This window comes from Lepus europaeus, chromosome 21 (assembly GCF_033115175.1).
Source record: "Lepus europaeus isolate LE1 chromosome 21, mLepTim1.pri, whole genome shotgun sequence".
Classification (NCBI taxonomy): Eukaryota; Metazoa; Chordata; class Mammalia; order Lagomorpha; family Leporidae; genus Lepus; species Lepus europaeus.
Genome location: NC_084847.1, coordinates 1,967,726 through 1,990,557, shown reverse-complemented (window position 1 = coordinate 1,990,557; position 22,832 = coordinate 1,967,726). Strand labels below are relative to the sequence as shown.

Here is a 22,832-nt window from a genome sequence, read left to right as displayed (position 1 = left end):
GAAGGCAGGACCGTCTTTCCACAGTCAGAACACACGCGGAGACGCGGGGACAGGAACACGAGGGCAGGCCTCACGGGAAGGCAGGACCATCTTTCCACAGTCAGACACACGCGGGGACAGGAACACGAGGGCAGGCTTCACGGGAAGGCAGGACCGTCTTTCCACAGTCAGAACACACCCGGAGACGCGGGACAGGAACACGAGGGCAGGCTTCACGGGAAGGCAGGACCGTCTTTCCACAGTCAGAACACACCGGAGACGCGGGACAGGAACACGAGGGCAGGCTTCACGGGAAGGCAGAAAGACAGCACAGGCTCCTGAGAGCTGCCCCGCCCGGGCTGGCTCTGTCGTCTGCACAGGGTGAGGATGGTGCTCAGGACAGGGACCCGGGGCATGATGGGAAGGAGGCCGAGCTGATCACCGGCGGAGCTCGGCCTCAGGCACAGGACGCCGGCCTCCTGAGCAGCACTGTAACCCCCTCTGGGATGCTAGCTCCAAGGAAGCCTCAAGGCCGGCACTGTGGGGCAGCAGGTAAAGCCGCTGCCTGCGCCACCAGCATCCCGTGCGGGCAACAGGCTGCTCCACTTCCAACGCAGCTCCCCGCCGACGGCCTGGGAAAGCTGCAGAGGGTGGCCCCAGTGCTTGGGCCCCCGCACCCTTGTGGGAGACCCGGATGGAGCTGCTGGCTCCAGCCTAAGCTGTTGTGGCCATCTGGGCAGTGAACCAGTGGGTGGAAGACCTCTCAACCTCTCTCTCTGGAACTCCCTCAAATCTATCAATCTTAACAAACAGAAAGAAAGGACAGGAAACCTTCGGCCTAGACAGTCCTCCCAGCTCACCAGCCCGCAGGAGCCGCGCGAGGGCCCGGGAGCGGGCAGCGGCAGTTCCTGTCGGACCCGAGAGAGACGGCAACTTTACCCAAGAGAACACAACACCGGAGCTTTCTGGCTGCGGGCCCGCCACGTCCGCCCCGCGCCCCTTGTTCGGGGTCCGCTGCGCAGAGGGCTGTCCCCCGTGGACTCTCCCCCGTGGCACCGCGGCGCAAGGCCGTCCCTCCCGGGGCAGGGGCGGGCAGGGAGCCCTCCTCCTCACACACGGCTTCCCCCATCTGGACGGGCAGCCGCGGGGCAGGGGGCGTCCCCACGGCCGGCGCCCCCAGCACCGACCCCGGGCCGCAATCTGGGCGACGCAGCTCCGCGTCCTGAGGCCCGGAGGGCCTCGCCGGCTGGCGGAAGCGCAGCGGCCAGCAGAGATCCAGGCCGCAGCCTCGGCCCCACCTTCTCCCCGGGGCCGCCACGGGGCTCAGGACTTCACCTCACCCTGAGGGATGCAAACCCTTACACTCCAGGCCTGGGACACGGCGACGGTGGCTGCGAGGTCCAAAACACAGACCTCACCCAAATGACCGCGAAAGTCCGAGCCCTCAACACGGCAGCCCGGGGCTCGCTGAAGCCTGCCGTCCCGTGACCGAGACTCGCACCACTCATCACATTCCCCGACAGAGCGCCACGCCTGGGCCCAAGGCCCCGCTCCCATCCACGTGCGGCCTGGCTTTTGCCACTCCCAAGATGGCGCCATCACCCATCTCTCTCTCGCGCGCGCGCCCGCTCCCGGTCCCCGCCCACCGCTTCCGTCTCCCCGGCACCGAGATGGCGGCCGCACGCGACTGGCACATACCCGCTTCCGGCTCGCTCAAAATGGCGGCGGCGGGGCCGCGCGGCGGGGGCGGGGCCGCGCGCGGGGCACGCCGGGCCGCGCACGGGCTGCCGGGAACGGGGCGGAGCGCGGCCGCGCCGGCGCGTCGAGGGGAGAAGCAGCCGCCGCGATGGTGAGCGGGTGCGGGGGGAGGGGCGGCCGGGCCGGGCCGGGGGCGCCGGGGGCGGCGGGCCGCGCGGGGGGGCCCGGGCTCGGTGCTCACGCCGGCCCGCCGCCCCCAGGACGTGTTCCTCATGATCCGGCGTCACAAGACCACCATCTTCACGGACGCCAAGGAGTCGAGCACCGTGTTCGAGTTGAAGCGCATCGTCGAGGGCATCCTCAAGCGGCCGCCCGACGAGCAGCGGCTGTACAAGGTGCGCCCGCGGCCGGGCCGGGCGGCGGCCGAGTCATCGCCGTGGGCAGGGGCCGGCCGCCGCCTCGCCCCCGCCGCGGGGGTGGGACATCCGTTGTGCGGGGGGAGCGCGAGCGGCGCCCCGTGCGGGGGGCACTGATGAGTCGCGTGCGAGGCCCGGGCCCTGGGCTGCGGTGGCCGCCTGCGGAGGTCCCGCCCGGGCCCCTGGGCTCCGGGCAGCGCCGGCTTCCGTTTGAGGACACTGAGGCTCGGCGCCTGGGTCCCGGAGCCGGGGCTTGCAGCGGTCACACGGCCGGGGGTGGGGCCGGGGCCGCAGAGAGCGGGTCACGAGGTCAGCTCCCGGGGCTGCTGCCCGTGCGCCCCGCACGGAGCGGCCCTGCCTGTGACGGTTCGGTAAGCGTGGCCTGCGGTCCGTTTTGGGAGGCGGCGTCCGGGCTCAGAGCCTCTGCCTCCTCCCGTGCCCCCTTTGCCCCACACTGAGCTCTCGGGGGCTCCCGGGCTTGGAACTCCTGGTTGCCCTGTGACTTGGGAATTCTGGTAATTCTCGTTTGACGCACGAGGGAGCTTTGCGTCAAAGGTCGGTTGCCTTGTGCAGGGTGGCAGGCTGGGCCCAAACCCAGCATCCCCAGCTCCAGACTGGGTCACTGGCTCCCAGCTTGAGATCTGCCTGAGGCCGCAGGACATTCCAAGCCGCACTCTGGGAGGTCTGATTTGGGAATGCTTGGGTCTGGAGGAGCCTCTGGGACCTGCCCCTCTGGCCTTTCCCAAGCAAGGCCCTGCTTTTCTCCCCAGGACGACCAGCTTCTGGATGATGGCAAGACCCTGGGCGAATGCGGCTTCACCAGTCAGACGGCACGGCCGCAGGCTCCAGCCACAGTGGGACTGGCCTTCCGGGCAGGTGAGACGGCCTGGTGGCAGCCAGGCAGGCTGGGAGCAGCCAACAAAGGGTCCTGCACATCCACAGGACTCGCAGACCGAGAGCAAGGCGGTCTCCTCTCACACGCTTTCTCCGTAAAAGGAGCAGCGAACGAGAGGCTTGCAGACATCAAAGCCTGCTTCCCGAGAATTGTCAGCTCCCCAGTCCCTCAGTGAGCACCCGGTCCTGCATGCGGCCCGAGGTCAACACTGCCCTTGTGTTGCTGTGCTCTGGGCAGCGCCTTGCTCAAAGCCCCAGCTTTTGTGTGGCCGAGACCTGGAGCGTGCCAGTCTGCCAACTCCAGGATTCACACCAGAGCCCGTGTTCCGCTGCCCAGCGGAACCTGAAGGGCTTGCCGCCAAGACAAGGGGTAGGGGAAACCTTGGGTTTTATTTTCCATCTGAGAACCCAAACAGATGACAGAGCTGTTTCTACAGCTCTCCGTGTCAGGGTTGTGTAGATGACCGAGGACAGCTGCCAGCTCCATGCTTCCCACCCCTTCCCAATAAAGGAGTGCCACAGAAGTGGCCTCCACCAGGCCACAGGAACCCATGCACCCAGCCTGACCTGCCGCAGGTGGTCCAGAGTTGGGTGGCTTAGGGGCCTTTCTTTGGGTTCCTCCTGTCTCATGGTCCTGCTTAGGTGGGTGCAGAGCTAGCACCGATGGGCAGGGCAGGGCTGAGAATGCCATTTGGACCACATTGTCCCAGCAGCAGTTTTGAGAGGCATCCTAGATGTTAGACTGATGTAGACCCACTTTGAAGAGTAGGAAGACTAAGGCCTAGGGAAGTGACTTGTTTCCCCTCCAGCTCCTCATTATGGCACTGAGTATGGTGGGGTCTGGACGCTGGATGGTGTCCTCCCAGACAGGTGCCGTGTGGGCTGCCTGCTCTCCGCTTCCCCAGATGGCTGCACTGGTGTCGGTGGAGAGGCGTTTGTCGGCATTAGGCTCCTGTCTTGGTTTGATGTGCCACCCTGTCATTTACTGCCCATACCTTTCTGACCCTGAACACTGGTTCACTGTTTTGTTAGATGAGAGAGGTGGTAATGGCAGGGCTCACTGGGGATTAGGCTGGGTTGGGTTTCTTAGCCTGAGCAATACTGGCATTCAGGGCCGTCCCACACAAGGCAAGAGGTTTCCGTGTACCAGCCTCTACCCGGCCTCTCCAGTTGCATGACAACTGCTTTGTGAAGCCGGAGCCAAGTGATGGGACTCTCAGGTGGGAGGTACAGGAGAAAAGGTGTGGGGTTAACAGGAAAAGCAGCCAGGCCACAGAAATAGGCAGATGCTGTAAGGTGTTGGGATGCCGTGACTGTTCATGTAAGGGACTGGGATTGTCCGAGGATGGCCAGATGGGGTGAGAGGGGACAGTGGCTACAGGGACAAGATTATGACAGGTGCACACCAGCATGGAGCACCCTTCCAGCTCTGTCCCTTCCCCCACCCAGATGACGCTTTCGAAGCTCTGCGCATCGAGCCCTTCTCCAGCCCCCCGGAGCTGCCTGATGTCATGAAGCCGCAGGACTCAGGGAGCAGCGCCAATGAACAGGCTGTGCAGTGAGGGTCTTGGGCCCACCCCTCCGGAAGCCCATTCCCCCCAATAAAAGAGATTTGGGTGTCTGCCTGGTTGCTGCCTCTTTCTCCCCACCCTCCCTGGGCTGGGTCCTGCCAGGCACCAGGACCTGGCTGCCCCAGCCAACATGGGGAGAGGGAGAGGCTCAGTTTGGGAGGGAACAGTGGATGCTCCGGGGCCTGTGAGGATCTGTGAGGGGACCACAACCTAGAACAGCTACCACAGCCTGCCACGCCTTCCAGATCCTGACAGCGACGCACACGTGGTTCCTCCTTCACTGTACCTAATAAAGCAGGCTACAGACCCAATCCCTGCATTTCTCATTTTTATTTGACAGAAAAAGTTGCTCTTGCTGTACAGATTTTAAAAAACCAAAATGCCTTTTAAGAAACATGAAAAGTTGGGGGGAGGGCACCACAACCTCATGGGGGGCAGTCGGGGCCAACTAATTTCAACTCCTGCCCCTTCCAAGAATACCTCACACAGCTTCCCAAATCCAAATCCTAAACCAGCATGGCCCCAGGGATACTCGGGATCCGCAGGGGGTGTGCCTCCCAGGCCCTTTCTGACTCCAGCCCAGGGTGTCCTGAACTACATGTCCCTCCCCCAACTCCTATCTGCTTTCCCTCCCACCCCAAACCCCCCAAAACACGTGAACCAGGAAAAACTCACAGAGATTAACATTTCACAGGAACAAAGGAAAGGAAAAAAAAAAAGTGAGGGGACTCTTTCCCCCCAAGATGTTGCCAGGGCTCAAGGGGGCAGACAAGAAACCCTCCCACGGCTGTTGGGGAAAAGAACACTCCCTGTGGCTCCACGGCACGGGTATGGTGGAATCTCCCTAAGATTTATGGAGACCTGCAAGAGAGATGTGGGATCAGCACAGGGCCCAGCCCTCCGCTCTCCCCCGAACCCCCACTGCCAGGAAAGAGCCTTCCTTCAGCCCCCCTCTCAAGAACACACCTGGAGGAGCGATGTCGCACGGGCCGGGGGCTGGGTGTCTCCCTCCTGCGCTTGTGGCCAGGGGAGCGGCCATCCCCATGCTGGCCTCTGCGGGAACCCCGCTCAGCACTGCTGCAACACCAAACTCATGTCAGAGCCCAAGCACCCAAACATGAACACTTCGTCTTCCTGTTAGCTGGCGGCCTTACCTCGGCTGGTCCCGCGGTGAGGGCTGGGGTGAGGGACAGTGACGCTCCACAGGTGAATAGCTCAGGGACCGGGAGTCCCGAAGAGAGTCTATTGGCTTCCGGGGGCTGCGAGACCTGAGAAGCAGAGACCTCTATAGCACCACTCTCTTCCAAACCCACCAGCCAGCACTCAGGACCACCCACCCAGGTCCTGACCACCAAACCTCACACCACACGGGGCCAGCCTCAGACCCACCTTTGTCCGCACTCACCCATCCGCCCGCACACCATCCACCGAGTGTCCCCAGTGGGCAGGCCACAGGGGGCAGCGGGGGATGCAAAGATAAAGACAGTCCCTGCACTTGGAGGAACTCAGTCTGGTGGTGGACGGAGGCCAACAGGTCAGGCACACATGGCCCCCTGTGTAGGAAGCAGGCCCAGGGTAGTGGATGTACACACATCTGGGAGCCCAGGGGAGGGGCCCAGGGGTGGGGCGGGGCAGGGGCAGGGCAGTCTTCTCGGAGGTGCTGTTTGAGCGGAGTCTTGCAGAACGAGGAGTTCACCAGGCGGACAAGGAATTCCAGGCAGAAGGAACAGCATGTCCAAAGGTATGGGGCTCTCCTTAGACTGCAAGGCGCTGAGTATGCTGGAGCACAGGGCATGTGTGGGGGCGGGCAGGAGGAGCACACAGGGCGGGCAAGGCCAGCTGGTGAAGAGCCTCACACGCCATTCCTGCAGAGGTGGGGCTTTGTCCTGCAGGCCACAGGGCGTCCCGGAAGGATTTGTGGAGTGGAGGGAAGTAACCAGATGTGCGTTTTAGAAAGATCCCTCTGGCTACGTGTGGAAGAGAATGGCGTGGAGGCAGGGAGACAGGGAGGAGGCTGTGGACAGAGTCGGGAGATGACGACGGTGGCCAGACCAGAGCCCTGGCATAACAATGGGGAGACTTAAAGCTAGAATCCCTGGGAGCAGGCTGCATGGTGGGGGAAGGAAAGGAAGAAACTTAGGACTCCCCGGCTCTGGCCTGAGGATGTACTCCGATCCTGCAGCCCTTTGCCAGACCAGGGGTTACACAGAGCAGGTGGGGCAGGAAGAGTGCCCCAACTCCTCAGATACGACCAAACACCAACGTCCACGTGAGACACCCCAGCAGGGACCTCACCCCAGGGTCCCTTCTCTGGATAAGTCACCCCCCATCCCTTCTATTTCAGGCAAGGCAATACTCACCTCCGCTCGCCAGGGGGTGGCTTCTTGGGGCTTGCAGGTTTGGGCAAGGCCTGAGGGCCAGGCTTAGCAGGGGAGGAGGAGGAGGACGAGGAGGAGGAGGACGAAGAGGAAGAAGAGGAGGAGGAAGAGGAAGAGGAGGAGGAGGAGGAGGAGGAGGAGGACGACGACGACGAGGAGGAGCTGGAGCTGGAACTGCTAGAACGCCTCTTCCGTTTGGCTGGGGTTGGCTCCTGGGGACGTCCCTCTCGAACAGCCTCCTTTGGGGCTGGGGTGGGGCTGGGGACCCTGTAGGAGAAGAGCAGCGTCACAAGGAGACAAGCTGCCCCAGCCCCCACCCTACCCTCCTTGGTCTGGAGGAATGGCAGTGGGGGAGGGGTGCCTGAAGAAGGCCCTGGGAGCTCTCCCAGCCTTGAGGACACGAGCCAGTGAGCACATTCTCTGGAGAGCAGTGGCCAGAGCTAGCCCAACCTCTGCTAACACAAGCAACAGGCTGGGGCCCGCAGCACTAGGGAGTCAAGGCTAAACCTCAAGAATGTCCCTGATGCAGGAATAAGGCCCTGGGTTCACGTGTGGCAGCTGAAGCTAGGTGGTCTCCTTCCTGGGAGAGCCGCAGCTTGGGGAGGCCCCTGTGAGTGCAGGTTGGCTTGGGGAGGGGCCGTCCTGCCTGGAGGCAGGGAGAGGGATGGGATGACCTCTGAAGATCCTTCCAGCCCAGGGAGTTCCTCTTGAGGTCTAACTGCCATCCCTCCTGCTGTAAAATTAAGTCCATTTCCTCTAGTTCTGTCCTCTGTAGAGACGGAAAACTTATCATTATCCTCTAGAGAATCAACCTTCGGAGACTTTCATCTGTCCCATTCCTCCCCCCTCAGCCCCCACCCCAACATTTTCTTCTACCCCAAGCTTCAAAGTCAAGGTCCCCCATACCTCCTCAAAGAGCCAAGAACCTCTGTGACATGGTTATCTCCCTCCCCACTCCCCCACCCAACCCCAACACCTTCCCCTAGAAAATTTCTCAGTCAAGTCCCCTCACCTCTTTAGTGCCACCTCAGGTTGAGGGGGAAGGCTAGAGCCCTCCGAGTCGCTAGAACTGGAGCCAGAAGAGGACGATGACGACGAGGACGAGGAGGAGGAAGAGGAAGAGCTGGAGGAGGAGGAGGAGGAGGAGGAGCTCCGCCGCTCCTTTGCTGGCTGCAGGGCGGCCAATGCAGACTGCTGGGCCCCAGGAGGTGATTCCCCACCCTCGGGGTGCAACACCCCTTGGGCAGGGCCAGAGAGCATGCCATTGTGGTCACCAGCGGAGGACATGGTCTTTGCCACTGCCCCAGAGGAAAGGGGCTGAGGGCCTGCTACAGAGGTGGTCTGGGCCATCAAGGAACGAGACTGGTCTGAAAAAGCAGATGGCACAGGGGACCTAGGCCTATCCTGCGCTGGAGGGAGAAGAGACTGTGCGGAAGTCTGGACCATTCTCGAGACAGGGGACGGGGCCCGCTCAGAGGTCATCCTAGATTGGCTAGGGACAGATGGTGGTGTTCTGGACCTAGCTCGGTCGAGGAGCTGTGGTGAGGTTCGCCCACTGACTCGCTCATAAGCAGAAAGAGGCACCCTGGGACTGGTGAGGTTTGCACCGGACAATGCTGGAGCCATCCTAGCACTGGTAAGACCTCCAGGAGCCAAGGATGCAGGGGTCCTGGTGCTGGCAATATTCACAGGAGCCGCACTATGTGCAGACCGGGGACCCACCAGATTTGCAGGGGCTGGAGCCTGGGGTGTTCTGGAGCTGGAGGGGTAATTTGCAGCAGTTGGGGGTGTGCCAGAGCCTGTGAGGCTCAAAGCTGCCAAGGCTGCAGGGGTTCTGGCTCCTGCTAGGTTCACAGCTGAGGCTGCAGGGGTGCGAGGATCAGCAAGGTTCACAGCTGATGGTGCCACCGCTGTTCTGGGACTGGCCAAGTTCATCGCTGCTGCGGCAGCTGGTGTTCGTGAGTCAGCCAGGTTCACTGCTGGTGGAATGGCAGGTGTCCTGGCACTGGCCAGGTTCATGGCTGCTGCAGAGGCTGCAGGAATCCTGCTCGCAAGGTTGGCAGCTGGGGCCGTTCTGAGACTCATGAGAGGCACTGGAGCTGGAACCTGGGACATTCTTGCAGCAAGGCCAGCAGCAGACATGGACGGAGGAGGTCGGGCAGTGCCAAGACTGATGGCTGTCAGGGCAAGTGCAATTCTAGACTGGGCATGATTTTCTGGCACAGATGCTCTGGGATGATCAGGTATCCGCGGGCCTGGACCGTCCATCATGGAGCCACCCGCCTGCTGCAGGACAGACATGGGTGTTCTAGAGCTGCCGAGGGGTTCAAGCATTCCAGGTGACCGACAGCGGTCGAGAGGAGTCGGCGACATGCTAGGACGACTGAAGCAGCTCATTCTGGAGCTGTTGAGTGCTACTGGAGGTGTCCGAGAACCAGAGTGATTTCTCGTTGCCGGAGGAGTAGCAGAGCGTGAACGATCTGAACTGCTTCCAGACGCCGAGCGCCTGCGAATGGCTGGAGGAGACCGTGTCAAGGAACGTTTGCCTCGAGTTGTTCGTGGAGTACGGGACCTAGAACGGCGGCGGATAGCAAGTGGTGAGCGACTGCGGGACCGCTTGCGAGGCAACAGCGGTGTGCGAGACCTAGAACGGCGCCGGATAGCTGGAGGTGTCCGAGACCTCGAGCGGCGGCGTGTCACGGGGGAGGTTCGGGAGCGAGACCTCCTCCGCGTGACTGGAGATGTGCGAGACCGAGACCTCCTGCGAGTGACAGGGGAGGTTCTGGATCTTGATCTTCTGCGAGTAATAGGCGAGGTTCTGCTCCGAGACCGCCTCCGGGTTACCGGGGGAGTCCTTGATCTGGATCTCCGGCGAGTCACCGGCGGAGTTCTGGACCGAGAGCGCCGGCGTGTTGTCGGTGTCCTGGACCTTGAACGGCGGCGAGTCACTGGTGGTGTTCTGGACCGGGATCGCCTTCGACTCACTGGAGATGCTCTTGACCGAGATCTTCGCCGAGTCACGGATGTCCTGGACCTCGACCGTCTCCGACTAACTGGTGAGGTCCGAGATCTGGACCTCCGCCGGCTGATCAGGGGTGTTCTGGACCTGGATCGCCGGTGAGCAGCTGGAGAGGCTCGAGATCTGGAGCGTTTCCACAAGGCTGGTGACGTGCGTGAGCGAGAACGCTTCCGGCTAGTTGGGGGTGTCCGAGAACGACCTCTTCGACGCCGGGAGGAGGTTCGAGAACTCTCCTGCCTGGCAGGTGACCTGGAGTGGTAACCAGAGCCTCCCCTCCGACGACGAGTAACCCGAGACCTTGACCGGCTGCGCTGCCTTCTCCGCGAGGTTGACTGAGAAGAACCAGACCTGTCTCGACGGCGGGCTGTTCTTGTCTTCTCCCTCCTCGAGCGGGAACGGGACCTCTGGAGTCCACGAGGCTTTGGCGAAGGAGAGCGGCCTCTCCTTGAAGTTGTCTTGGTGCGTGGAGATGAAGCTGAACGCCGCCGGCGTGAAGACCTTGACTTCTCAGCCGGCTCTGGCGAAGACACTGAGGGACTTCTCCGGCGTCTCGGGGTTCTGGAGCGGGTTTCTGGTGAGGATGAGGCAGAGCGGCTTCTACGAGAGAGTCTGGCCTTCCTGGTCATCTCGGGTGATGATCGAGAACCACGCCGTCGAGGTGGTGTGCGAGATTTGGTCTTGGGTTCTGGTGAGGACCTGGAGCCTCTTCGAGTAGCTCTTGCTTTGGGCAGGTGCTCTGGAGAGGACTCCGAACTGCTGCTGCCTTCAGGAGAAGGGCCTCTGTCTTTGCTCGAGGAAGCGGACCTGCTTCGTCTGGGCAGAGCCCGAGGGGCAGGAGTCTTGGGTTCTGGAGAAGAATCGGAAGCACTCTGTGTCCTGGGCACCACTCTCGCCTTTTCTTTCACTTCGGGGGACGAAGCAGACCTACTGCGCCGAGAAGGCTGGGATTTGTCGTCCACCTCTGGAGATGATCCTGAACGACTCCTCTGCCTAAGTGGGACTCTTGTCTTGGCTTTAGAGTCCGGAGAAGAATCGGACTCACTTCTTTCCTGTGGGGATGTGCTGGGTTTCCCGTCAGGCTCTTGAGAAGATCCTGATCGACTTCTCTGTCCAAGGGGAGTTCTGGCCATAGTTTTCTGTTCGACGGATGATTCTGACCCACTTCTTTCTCTCTGAGGGGTAAGACACTTGTTGTTGAGCTCTGGGGATGAGGGAGAACGACTCCTTGCTCTAGGAGTTTGAGGCAAAGCCTTGGGTTCTGGCGAGGAGTCACATTCGCTCCTCCCCCTGGATGGTGTTCCAGGTGCATCCTTCATTCCAGGGGAGGACCCAGACAGGCTGTGCCTTGAAGGAGTCCCAGACCTATCTCTAAGCCCCGGAGAAGACCCAGACCTGCTTCTCCTTGACGGAGTTCTGGGTAAGCCATCTTTCGGTTCAGAAGATGCAGAGCTACTTCTTTCTCTTGAGGGTGTCCGAGGTATAGCATCAGGAACAGGCGAAGAGACACTCTGGTTTGAAGACATTCCTGCCTTGTCCACTGCATCTGGGGACAACTCAGAACTGCTACGTCTAGAGGATCTTGTTGATTGTTCTTTCACATCCAGAGACGGGTCTGTCTCCAGCTGATTAAGGAAAGGTCCACTCAAATCTTCTTTAACATCAGGAGAAAACCCAGCATTCATTTCTGTAACAGGGCCTGAATTTCTAAATTCTAAAGGTGATCCAAAGCTATTTTCCCTGCCAGGTGAGTTAGACGGTTCTTTATGTTCTGGAGAAAACTGTGGTCCACCCCAAGATGAGGCCAGTGCAGGGATTTCTACTGTTTCCAAAGCAGCCTGTGACTGGCTGTGGTCAAGGGCCAAAGATGCAGGCTTTTCTTCTACTTCAGGAGACAATCCAAAATTACTCCCAGCCACTTCTTTACGTTCTGGAGACAAATGGGGTAGGACTTGGATGGAAGGCTGCTCAGATTTCTCTGTCACTTCCATTAATTCCTCATCTTGATTTGACTTAGTTAATATACTCTTTTGGTCTCTCGTATCTGAAGGTGATCCACCGCCACTCCTTGGTGTGTCTTTAAGTACTGGTGAAGCCTCGGACCCGTCTTGCACCAGAGGACTAAATTTGTCTCTTGGCCTAGGAGATGATGCAGTAACATCCTCCTGAGACGGTAAGGCTACTTTCTCTTTTGATTCAAAAAAGGGTTCTGATCTATTATTCTGCCCCAAAAGAGGCTTAGAGTCCACTGCAGGATATAAGAAAGAGTCAGACTGAGGCCTGCTCTGTTCAGGAGACATTCCTGCTTTCAGCCTAGGACTTAACAATTCACTTCTCTCGTGTCTTACTGGAGACCTGGGAGCCAGCTCACTGACTGGAGATGAGGACCTAGATCGGCAACCTTTAGGAGGCGTTTGTGATTTGCTCAGCAGAGATGGTGATTCTAAGTGAGTCTGCCTCACTTCTGGACTTGACGTACCAGATATGAGCTCTGGTGAAATTTGAGATTGTCCTTTCTGTTGCAGAGTTGAGTCAAAATCACTCTCTTCTGGTGGTGTGCTAGATTTTACTCCTAGACAAAGAGAAAAGGACCCAGAGCAACTCTGTGCTGGTGTGTCTTTAGACTTCTCTTGGGGACCTGGTGACTTTGATCCAGTAAGACTTTGCCCTGGTGGAGTTTGGGGCTTTACTTTGGGATATGGAGAAGTACACCCTGAGTGGCTTTGTCTTGACGGCGTTCCAGGTTTCGCTTTGGCATCTGGTGATGAGGACCTAGAACGGCTGTGTCTTGGCAACAACTTAGATTCCCCCTTGGAGCAAGGAGACACCGATCGGCCTTGCCTTGGAGGTGTTCTAGATGCCACCCTACTAGGACTCGGAGAAGAGGAGCCAGAACGGCTTCTCTGTCTTGGGGAGGATACAGTCAATACAGCCTTCACTTTCGGTTGTGGAGAGGATGACCCGGATGGGCTCCGTCCTGGAGGTGTGCTAGCCTTTATCTGAGGGGAAGACCCAGAGCAGCTAGGTCTCAAAGGAGTCCCGGATTTCACCTCAGCATCAGGTGATGACTCTGAATGGCTCCGTCTCAGTGGTGTTGCAGACTGCTCATTGGCCTGGGGACTTGTTACAGACCCTGGCCTGGGTGGTGTTCCGGACTTCACCTGAGGCTGAGGAGATAAACTAGAATGACTTTGTCTTGATGGCGTCTTAGATTTCTGTTTAGGCGGCGGTGGAGAACCAGAGCAACTCTGCCTTGTTGGGGTCACAGATTTCTCTTTAGGTTGCGATGATCCAGAGCGACTGCGCCTGGGTGGCGTCTGTGACTTCTGCTTGGGACACAGAGAGGACCCTGAAAGGCTTCGCCTCACAGACAGGCGAGATTTTGCTTTGGATCGGGGTGAAGAAACAGATCTGCTCCGCCGTGAGGAAACGCGAGACTTCTTCACTTCTGTGCTTGAGTTGGACCTACTCCTCTGAGATGTTCTGGATTTGTTCTTCCTCTCCGAGGATGAGCCAGACCTGCCTCTCCTTTGCGGTGTTCTGGAGTGGGATCTCCCCCGTCTAGCCAGACTTCGACTGTGGGACCTGCCTCGCCTTGCTGGTGTTCTAGATCGAGACCTCCCTCGCCTGGCTGGGGTTCTGGATCGTGAGCGCCCACCACGTCTAGCTGGGGTCCTGGATCGTGAGCGCCCACCGCGTCTAGCTGGGGTTCTCGAGCGTGAGCGAGCACGCCTGGCTGGGGTTCTCGAGCGTGATCGGGCACTTCTCCTTGCCGGCGATCTACTGCGAGACCGCCGCCGCACTGGAGATCGGGTTCTAGATCTGCGCCTGGCAGGCGTTCGAGAGCGAGACCTGCCCCTCCGGGCGGGTGTTCTGGATCTAGACCGGCGCCTGGCAGGTGTTCTGGATCTAGACCGGCGCCTGGCGGGTGTTCTGGAACGGGACCTGCCCCGCCGGGCGGGCGTTCTAGAACGGGATCTGCCTCTAGTGGCTGGGGATCTAGAGTGGGACCTGCCTCGCCTTGCTGACCTCGACCTGCCTCTTCTCTGGGTATTTCTGCTTCTAGACCAGCCTGGTCGCTGAGGAGACCTAGAGCGGCCACGCCGCTGTGGACTCCTTGACCTTCCCCACCTCTGTGCAGACCGGGACCTCCGCCACTGAGGGGACCGGGACCGAGAATGACCTCTCTTGGTAGGGGTTCGAGACCGAGATCGCCCCCTCTTAGTAGCGGGGCTGCGGGACCTCGCTGCTCTCCGGGAAGGGGTATGAGAATGCGACTTCTCCCTCTTTGCTCGGCCGTGGGAGCGATTCTTAGATGTAGGAGAGGAAGAAAGCTCTCGGCGGGCCCCAGGAGCTGGTGTAGGCTTAGGACTTTCAGGGGAAGAGCTGGCATGCCGAGAGACTTTGGCAGGTTGAGGGGATGGTGGAGAGCTCTCGGAGGAAGATGGGGGAGGTTTTTCAGGAGACTTAGGTGGTGAACGGCCCCGGGTTGGGGAGGCCTCAGATGGGGGATTCACTGGCTCCTGACTCAAGGGGGTTGTTGCAAGAGGTTGTGGGGAGCTGCCATGTTGCTCAGCAAGGAGCGGAGTGGGAGCAGGTGGTTCTGGGCCTGTGCTGCTCCTTTCCGGAGAAGGGCTAGATCGAGTTGCAGATTTCTGAGAGTGGGAGAGAGAGTAGGGATAGGGATACGTTAAGCACCAAAACTTCATACCACCTGTAGATCCAATACCCCTTCCAATGAACTTTTCTTTCATACACCCCGTTATATGAACTGATAAGTTTCCTCAACAGGCTCACATGCATTCAACAACAGGATCATACAATAAAACACAATGAAAAAACATGGACAGTCTGTGACCTCAAGAATCCTACACTCTAGCGTTAAGCACAATGAAAAAATTTACACACTTCATTTAACAAATACCATTAAAACATGTTCTGAGAACATGAATAAGTGTTTTGAATGATAAAGCAGTTTCTCAAAATGCCAATTAACCTCTCTCTTAAATAACAGCTATATTAAATTAAATGAAATAGCATGAACAAAGACAAAAGTTTGAGAAGCTGCTTTGTGTAAAAAATAAAAAACAAGACCAAATGGACCCAGAGTACAGGAAAAGACAAAACCCTTAATACAACTCAAAAGCAATGCAAAGTAGATAAACATCCTGACATGATCGAACTAATAATTGGAAAGCTTAACTCTAGGAGATGAAAGCTAGATAACAAAGGTTAACAACTCACATGCTATAATTGAAGCAAGAAGAAATTATTGGGGCTTGAATTACAACAGGGTGTATGAAACAATAGGCAGCAAAGACCAGGTCACAGTGTTTCAAACAGCTGGCAGCAACCCACTGGGCTGAGAATTTTTAGTGAGCCCAACCAATGTTTAATAAACCTATTAACAGCCAGTGAAGTTTGAGTCTAAAGGATTTAGCTCAGTCCCAATACTAAAGGACACACAGATGCACAATACAACCTGGTAACTGAGAGGAACGCAGCAAGAATGGGACCACACTTCTCAATAAGCTAAAGCCTTCTAGCAAACCAACAAACACCAATTAACTAAGGAACATACCTCCTTCTTGTCTTTGTCTTCCAAAGGACTACCAGGCTGCTTCGTGGAGGGCTCTGGGCTGCCAGGCCGTTGTACACTGGTGGTACCCAGCTCACTGGAAGGTGCATCTCCCTCCCCTCGATGCCCTGAAGCAGGGGAAGGACTTCGCCCAGTCAAGGCAGTTGTATGAGTTTTAGCTGCACCACTTCGAGACCTGAGGGAGTTAATTGAGGATGGGCGGAGGGAAAGAAAATCAGCTCAAGGGAGAACAGAAAACCCCCTCCCCAGCTCCCACCCATCTTTCCTAGCTAAGCAACCCTCTTTAAAAAACACCTTCTTAATCATGGGGTTTAAATCACTCAATGAAATCCAAGTTGTTAGCTTGAGTCGTTCTCTTCCCAACACAATCCCAAAGGAAGTTCTCCCTCTACCCCGTTATTCACCTCCCCCAAACATCCCCAATCCCTCCACCCAGCCCATTCCCTACCCACTTCATCCACAACTCACCTCTGAGCCCACCTCCTTCAGGAAGCCTTCCCCGATTAAGGAAGCCAGGGCAAGGATTCCTTCCTCCCCCAGACACCACGAACAAACCACCACCCCCCCTATTCTGGCAGTCCATATACATCAGAAAGAAACAAAAAAATAACAAACAAACAAAAGAAAAAAAAAAAAAAAAGAGAAGGGGAAATGTATATGTCTGTCCATCCTGTTGCTTTAGCCTGTCAGCTCCTAGAGGGCAGGGACCGTGTCTTCCGAATGGTCTGTGCAGCGCCTAGCACACCGTGGGCGCTCAATAAATATTAAATTGATTAACCCAGCAATTCCCTCTCCCCCCCTTCCTCCTGGACTACCCCTTACCGACTACGGGAAGTATCAGAAGAGGAAGCAGAATCAGCAGAGGTTGACCGGTGGGCCCGGCGACTCTTGGGGGCTGGTGTTGTACTTCGAGACCTGAATGAAGACCAAGCACAGCTCAGGATGCTGTCACACCTACACTGGATTCTCCTTGCCCATCCCGCAACCCCTCCCCAGTGCGGAACATGTTTCACTCTGTCCTCTCTCCCTAAAGGAGGACACTCACTAAGCAAGTTCTCCTCAAGGTCACTTACCGCTTCCGTTTCTTGTCCTTAGATTTACGTTTGCTCTTTGGAGTGGGAGACCTGGGAAATAAGGTAAAGTTGTTAAAAGTACTTCCTAAAAAGGAAATAAAAAAGTAAAGAATCAGAAGTATGGCTGACATTATAAAGGTTAACGACTAAGCTTTACTCTCAGAAAAATAAGCCTCCCCAAGGCCAAACAAAGAACAAGAAAACCATCAAGCAAAGGCTCACCACTCCCATTTGCCTCAACGTCCCTTTGAGTCAAAAAGCTCTTACCTATGCTTCCGTTTCTTTGATTCAGATTCTGATCTAATGGGAAAGGGGAGGGGGGGAGAAAAAACATGAACCAACACCTATGCCTGAACTCCGCAAACTTTTCCCAATCACTCTAAGGACTGCCACCTCATACCTGTGCTTCTTCTTCTTTGAGCTCTTCTTTCTCTCCCGTCGTGGAGAGCTGCTCTCTGACCTGCTAGAGATGAGTTCGGAAGCAAGGTCATTCGGCTTGGCTTCTTTCCTGACAGTCCCACTGACAATCTACCCCAAGCATCTGAGTAACCCCAACATCTATCTATGCCCCAGATATAAGCCCACCACTTATTTCTAAAAAATGTTAAGTAACTCATTAAATCAACAAACCAAAAAATGAAAAGAACATTTTAGAAATCAAAAATGCTTCAAGCCAGTTCCTAATTGGCACAGCTGCAGACTCAACCCATCCCGGCAGAGACCACCTGCACTTCTCCTGCTAGCGGAGACCTGAATGGTTCATTCCCTTCTCTGAATTTCTTGAAAGCCGTCTCCTGCTTACTAGAAGCAAGATTTCTCAGCTCCCATCACAGGAACGGGCCTATGGCTGCTGGAGTAACTTCCCAACTAACTTACCGTCCTCTGTCTTTCTTCTTTTTCTTCTTCTTTTGCTTTGGAGTGGGTGAGCGAGAACTGCTAGACTCTCGCACAAGGCTGGGGTAAGATGGAAAGAAACAGAGCTGGATGTTAAAAAGTTTTTCTTAAACGTTTTAACTCAAGAGGAACAATATTTTATTTTTAGAATGTGGAAAGAAACAGTCCACAAAGGGAGAGGAAGATTAGAAATCAGGGAGAGAGCTAATACTGGTAGCGTGGTCTTGATACCTGTAAGGTTTAGGAGGCTCAGGGACTGCTTGTTTAGCCTCCCGAGCACGACGCTGAGGATCAAAAGAGCTGCCATCCACATAGGAATCACTGATGCCAAAGGCAGCACGAAGTCGCTCATTCTTCTTCTCATTCAATTCTGCCAACTGGTGAGTCTCAGTTACCCTAGAGAGGAAAAGGGCATAAGTATAAAGTGACAGAAAGCGAAATGCAGAACGAAATTCAGAACACAACAAGCAGGAGCCACACAGGCACTGGGAAAGGCAGACAAAGGCAGGGCAGAAGTCCCAGGGAAGGAGAGGACGACAGCAGCAGCGCGGAGTCCGGAGGAATCAAGGGGAGTCTAACACTCACGCTGGCCTTTGCCCTGGGGTCTCCTCCTTGCCCCCGGGGTTCACATCCTTCTCCAGCAACATGAGTCGAAAGGTCGCCACTTTTTCCTGAATTTGTTGTTCCTCGTACCTGAAGGACAAATTCCTTCAGGGTTAGAGCCTGCCAGGACGCTTCACCCAGTCCCGGGTCTCCATTTCCTCTTTCCCAGAAGGGCCCCTTCCTTCTCCATGCACACAGAACTTTTCACTCTCTGTCACCCTAAAGTCCCTTCTCTTAAGTCCTTCTGATCTTTACTCCCATCTTTCCCCTCTATTTCTATGCCCTCTAGAACAGTGGATTTTAAACATACTAGACTTCAGGGGCCAAGAGAGGAAAGTTAAGCAGGCAGAGTTTCAAGTGCTCATCTACAACTTCAACAAGGTGGAACAAAGTCTTCCATTTCCCAGGATTCCAAAGATAGATATATCATATAAAAGGAGCGCCACTGCTGAAGTTTGAAAACCACTGCTCTAAAAGGTTTTCTGCCTAAGTATGCTTCCTTTCCAAAATGCCACTTCCCTACTTAGCCCATAATTCTCTCATTCATAATTCTTAAGTATTCTTCCAATTTCTGTCTTACTGGCTTTGATTCTTTCCAAGGCCTCAATCCTTAAATCGTTTACCTTCCTCTCTTCTATCAATGACACCTCCATCAGCTCAGCGAGCCCTTCTGCCTGGTCTCTGCTTTCTGGACTCTCCCTCAAAGCGTATTTTGTTCCTCGATGGCCCCCATTTCCCTGTGTACCTCCATCTAAATAATTCAGACTCGCTCAGGTTCCTATTTATGCCCAATTCCTCACTTCCCACTTCGCATTGTCCCTTAACTCCTCAGTCTCTAGCTCATTCACCGCCTCCCCTACTATGAGTGCTCTCCAGGCCTCTACTCCCTACATCCCACCTAGCATCCAGCTCTGCACTCATTCAGTGCTTGGCTCTCCCCCAGGCCTCCCCTCACCCCTGCTCTTCCATCATTTCCTCCAGCTCGAGGCATCGCAGCTCCACGCGCCGCTTGCGCTCGTGGTCCAGGATGTCAGGATTAGGCCGCTTCACCAGGGCAGCCTCCAGGCGCCGCAGTTCCTCCTCTCCCTTGTAGTCAGGCCGCTCACCCCGGCGGCCCCGCACCAGGGACAGGTTGCGCTGGACGTAGCCGTTGGTGCCGCTGCCCCGGGGCGTCGGCAGCCCGATCCCGTTGTACATGGCCCTGTGCCCGGGGGGCACCACCGCTCCTGGGGGGGAGCGGGGAGATACGGGTCAGGCCCCTGGCCCCAAACTAACCACCTACCACCACCCACATCCCTGCTCTCCTGCATCCCTAGTTCAACACCTGTCCTCTCACACTGGACCTCTTACTGCATGTTGCTCCTTCATCCTCCTGGTCTAAGAAACCCCCCCTCATCCTACCCACACTGCTTCCTCGCCGCAAAAATCGTAGCCCAGTTCTCACGGCCTTTTCCCACTAATGCTCTTCCACAGACTACTACACCATTCTTCCTTGCACCTAGATTTTCTTTTCTCCACTCTAGGCAAAGAAGGATTGATTCTATTGTCTTTCAAATCTCTCCACTTTCTCCCTTTGCTCTCCTTCCACACAGATAATCCAAGTGACATTTTCAACTACTCTACACCCTAACTCTGGTAACTGGGCCTCCAATCCACATCCAAAGCCTCATGAACCTGCCTAAGGATTTCAGCCTACCCCGTATGAATACAAGATGGAATAAACAACCCCTAAGTAACTGAAAAGGGGGCTAGTTAGTTAAATCCAAAATGGTCCGTACAGCCTCACACTCAGACTAACAGCTAGCATGCACGTAAGAAACAAATATGAACTTTGGATACATCATCTTACTCCACTTCACCCCCCAGGGAAAGAGCCATCTTCTTGATCCCAAATATTTACAGCTCCCATCAACTATCTTCTTAGTTTACTTCTTCAATTTCCTTCCTAATAGTATTTACCATATGCTTCGCAGCTCCTCCAAGGCTCACTAGCTCCTGTTACACATCATGTCTTTAACACAATGCTCTATTTAAACACAGCAGCGTCTTTTATTTCTATTGTCTCCATAATTTCTCTAGATTCCTTGTTCTGAACTTAAAAAATCTTCTCACTCCATATCTCACTTTTATTAAAGTCCAACTGCTGGCTTTCCCTATCCAATCTCCTGTACTGAACTTCTGTTTTCTCTCCCAAGCCCTTCTCATGTGTTAACAACCCCACACCTCTCACCACATTCCATTCTCTCAACTTATCTAAACCCCAGCACGACTGAAGAACCCACAAGTCCCAGCTTTTCCAGTTAACAGTTATTGACTATACATACTCTGATTCTTTCTCCTGCAATACAAGGGTACTTCCAAATGTTCACAGAAAAGTAAAATGAAAATTTAGGGACATATTTTTGACACCCACATCCCGTATGGGAATGCCTGGTTCCAGTCTCAGCAATTCCTGTTTCCAGTTCCAGCTCCTTGCTAATGCGCACCCTGGGAGGCAGCAGGTGATGGCTCAAGCACTTGGGTCCCTGAAACCCATCCGGGAGACTCGGATTTAGTTTCATGCCCATGGCTTTGGCCTGGCCCTGCCCCAGCTGCTGTTGTCCTTTGGGGAGCAAACCAGCAAATGCAACATCTGTCTATGTCAGGAAGCTCTGTCTCTCAAGTAGTTTTTGAAAACTTTATTTTGCGCAAAACAATTGAAATCCATGCAAGTTTTTCATCATCTATGTTTTCCATGACTTCTGAAGACCTCTCAAACACAAAGCTTCTCCAACCCATTCTCTCCAAGATAGTGGGAAAACTAACCCCAGGAAAAACCCTAGAAAAAGGCAACGTGGAGAAGTTAATCAACGCGGGGGGAAATGAGAGGCATTGCATGGAAGGCTACATTTAGAAAATTCGAAAATAAAGAAGCATAACACAAATGCCTACAGAAACCTAAGACGCTGTATGGGAAGGAAGCCCAGCAGCCTGCACACCGCGCAGCCACAGAACAGGTCCCTTCTCAAAGGCAGCAGTCCTACGAACCGAAAGCAAAAAAAGATGACAAAACCAGAGTCAAGGGATGACACGAGGCTCAATCTACGAAAGACAAGGAGACACGCAGAACAATGATCTACTTCCCTGCAGCCCAAGAAAGCAACCCTCGCGTTCACTTTCCAGCACCAATTCGCCCCACTCTAAAAGCCCCTCTTTGCACCTGCATGGCCCACTTAATTTTTGTTTCCCTTGCAGAATGCTTCTGACCTGCAATTAAGTCCTCAGCCTCAGAAAAGCACCCGCACTTCTCTACCACCTCACACAAAAATCCTCCCACTGCCTAGGGGGGAAAACCAGTAGCTGCTAAGCCAAAGATACTGTCACATTGTTCGAAAAATGTAGAGAATCAACAATTAAAAAAAAAAAAAAAAAAAAAACCACGAAAACCTCCACGGCAGAGCCATAGACACTTAAGTGAGGAGGAACCCATGTCCACGCAAACCACTAAAACCGATAAAATAAGAATTCTTAAAATGAGGTCCACAGAGAGCTTGCAAAGTTACTTTGCCAAGGAAGACAAAGAGAACTACCTGTGTTGGACAGTGATCAGAACGCCAAAATAATGAGATCAAAGGGGATCGCACAATATTCAGACATTCAGTTAAGAAATGAAGCGAACAGCGGGAGGCGGCCGCCCAGAAGACAGAGAAGCAGAAGCAGCTCCACGCGGCGCACTGCAGTGCCTGGGGACACGCTACGGAGCCCATCGTCCGAAGAGCAAAGTCGACAGAACCGACAGCTGGGATGTGCGGGCCGGAATCACAGCGAGAACAGGCGGACACCGAGGCCGCCCCGAGTCGTGCGCCACCGGGGGCCTGAAAACACGCAGCCGCAACTCGGAACAGTCCGGCATTTTCTTCCCAACCACGGGCTCCAAGAGCAGCCTCCGTAGTTCAAACGCAACTTTTGGGGAAATGTGGAAAAGCCACAAGGGGAAAAAAAAAAAAAAACCACCCACCACGTTGTCTACCTTACTCACGTAGTCTCAATTTTTTTCCTTCTCCCTTCCCTTTCCACGCTCCGGGGCTTTTTTCTCCCCTACCGACCTCAGGGCTGATACTAGCGAGTCCAAACGGTCTAAATCCGGGCCACCGAGGTCAAGGCCCTCCCCGCGCCGGCTGGGCCAGGAAGGCCTATTTTCGGCCCGGAGGGATGGGGGAGGGGGCTGCGCGGCGCCCCGCGGTCTGGAAGGCTCCACACAGGTCCACAGGGCCCCGGGCGCGACCGGAGCGAGCCACAGGGGACACGGTCCGAGAGGGGGCTCCCGCCGCCGCCGCCGCCGCAAGGGGCAGCCGCAGCCAAGAGGCCGGCTCGGCCGCCCAGGTGGGGGGAGCCGAGGAGCCGAGCGGCGCGCGCTCCCCGGTCGCCGAGGACGCGCGCGAACCCGAGCGCGGGCGGCGGCGCGCGCCGTTGCTATGGGGGAGGGGCGGGGAGAGGCGCGCCGGAGCCCGCGCGCGACGGGCACCGCGCGAGGGGGAGGGGAGCCCAGCGGGCCAGGGCGTCCGCGCGAGCTAAGGGCGGCGAGCGCGCGCGCGTGCGGCGGCCTGGGCCGTTCTCCGCGCGCTGCGGCCTCGCGCCGCCCCTCCCCCACCCGGCTCGCGCGCTCCCTCGCCCTCTCACCCGCCGCCGCCGCCGCCTCCGCCCGCCGCCTCCGAGGGGGAGAGGTCTCGCC

At 56.3% G+C, this 22,832-nt stretch overlaps 2 protein-coding genes across 8 annotated transcripts; one reads left to right on the top strand and one right to left on the bottom strand.

Annotated features, from left to right (window-relative positions):
- The first annotated feature begins 1,761 nt into the window (after window positions 1-1,761).
- Window positions 1,762-4,869, top strand: ELOB (elongin B). The gene is made up of 4 exons (XM_062179723.1): window positions 1,762-1,828; window positions 1,938-2,072; window positions 2,864-2,969; window positions 4,437-4,869. The coding sequence occupies exons 1-4, from the start codon at window positions 1,826-1,828 to the stop codon at window positions 4,547-4,549; spliced, it is 357 nt and encodes a 118-aa protein (XP_062035707.1). The 5' UTR covers window positions 1,762-1,825; the 3' UTR covers window positions 4,550-4,869.
- On the bottom strand, window positions 4,870-22,313 carry SRRM2 (serine/arginine repetitive matrix 2). 7 transcript variants are annotated; one of them, XM_062179718.1, is made up of 14 exons: window positions 19,077-21,525; window positions 18,104-18,211; window positions 17,750-17,914; window positions 17,501-17,578; window positions 17,025-17,087; window positions 16,892-16,924; window positions 16,625-16,675; window positions 16,374-16,466; window positions 15,534-15,726; window positions 7,949-14,607; window positions 6,919-7,203; window positions 5,713-5,826; window positions 5,525-5,635; window positions 4,870-5,419 (listed from the first exon to the last, which is right to left on the bottom strand). In XM_062179718.1, exons 1-14 carry the CDS (start codon window positions 19,316-19,318, stop codon window positions 5,410-5,412), a joined length of 8,205 nt encoding a protein of 2,734 aa, XP_062035702.1. In that variant the 5' UTR covers window positions 19,319-21,525; the 3' UTR covers window positions 4,870-5,409. The 7 variants fall into 7 exon arrangements, with proteins under 7 accessions (XP_062035702.1, XP_062035703.1, XP_062035701.1 ...); XM_062179719.1 differs by having other exon boundaries at window positions 5,525-5,632; XM_062179717.1 differs by lacking the exons at window positions 4,870-5,419; window positions 5,525-5,635 and having other exon boundaries at window positions 5,733-6,572; window positions 17,025-17,084; window positions 19,077-21,527.
- Window positions 22,314-22,832: the final 519 nt, after the last annotated feature.

Bases quoted from the DNA above. Each gene is read 5' to 3' on its own strand.
- SRRM2 (XM_062179715.1), bottom strand. From the start codon at position 19,318: ATGTACAACGGGATCGGGCTGCCGACGCCCCGGGGCAGCGGCACCAAC. The intron at 18,212-19,076 runs GTGAGGGGAGGC...TTTGTCCTTCAG, and splicing joins GAAATGATGGAAGAGCAGGG to GTACGAGGAACAACAAATTC. The intron at 17,915-18,103 runs GTGAGTGTTAGA...TTTCCTCTCTAG, and splicing joins ACCCCAGGGCAAAGGCCAGC to GGTAACTGAGACTCACCAGT.
- ELOB (XM_062179723.1), top strand. The intron at 2,073-2,863 runs GTGCGCCCGCGG...TTTTCTCCCCAG, and splicing joins ACGAGCAGCGGCTGTACAAG to GACGACCAGCTTCTGGATGA. The intron at 2,970-4,436 runs GTGAGACGGCCT...TCCCCCACCCAG, and splicing joins GGGACTGGCCTTCCGGGCAG to ATGACGCTTTCGAAGCTCTG.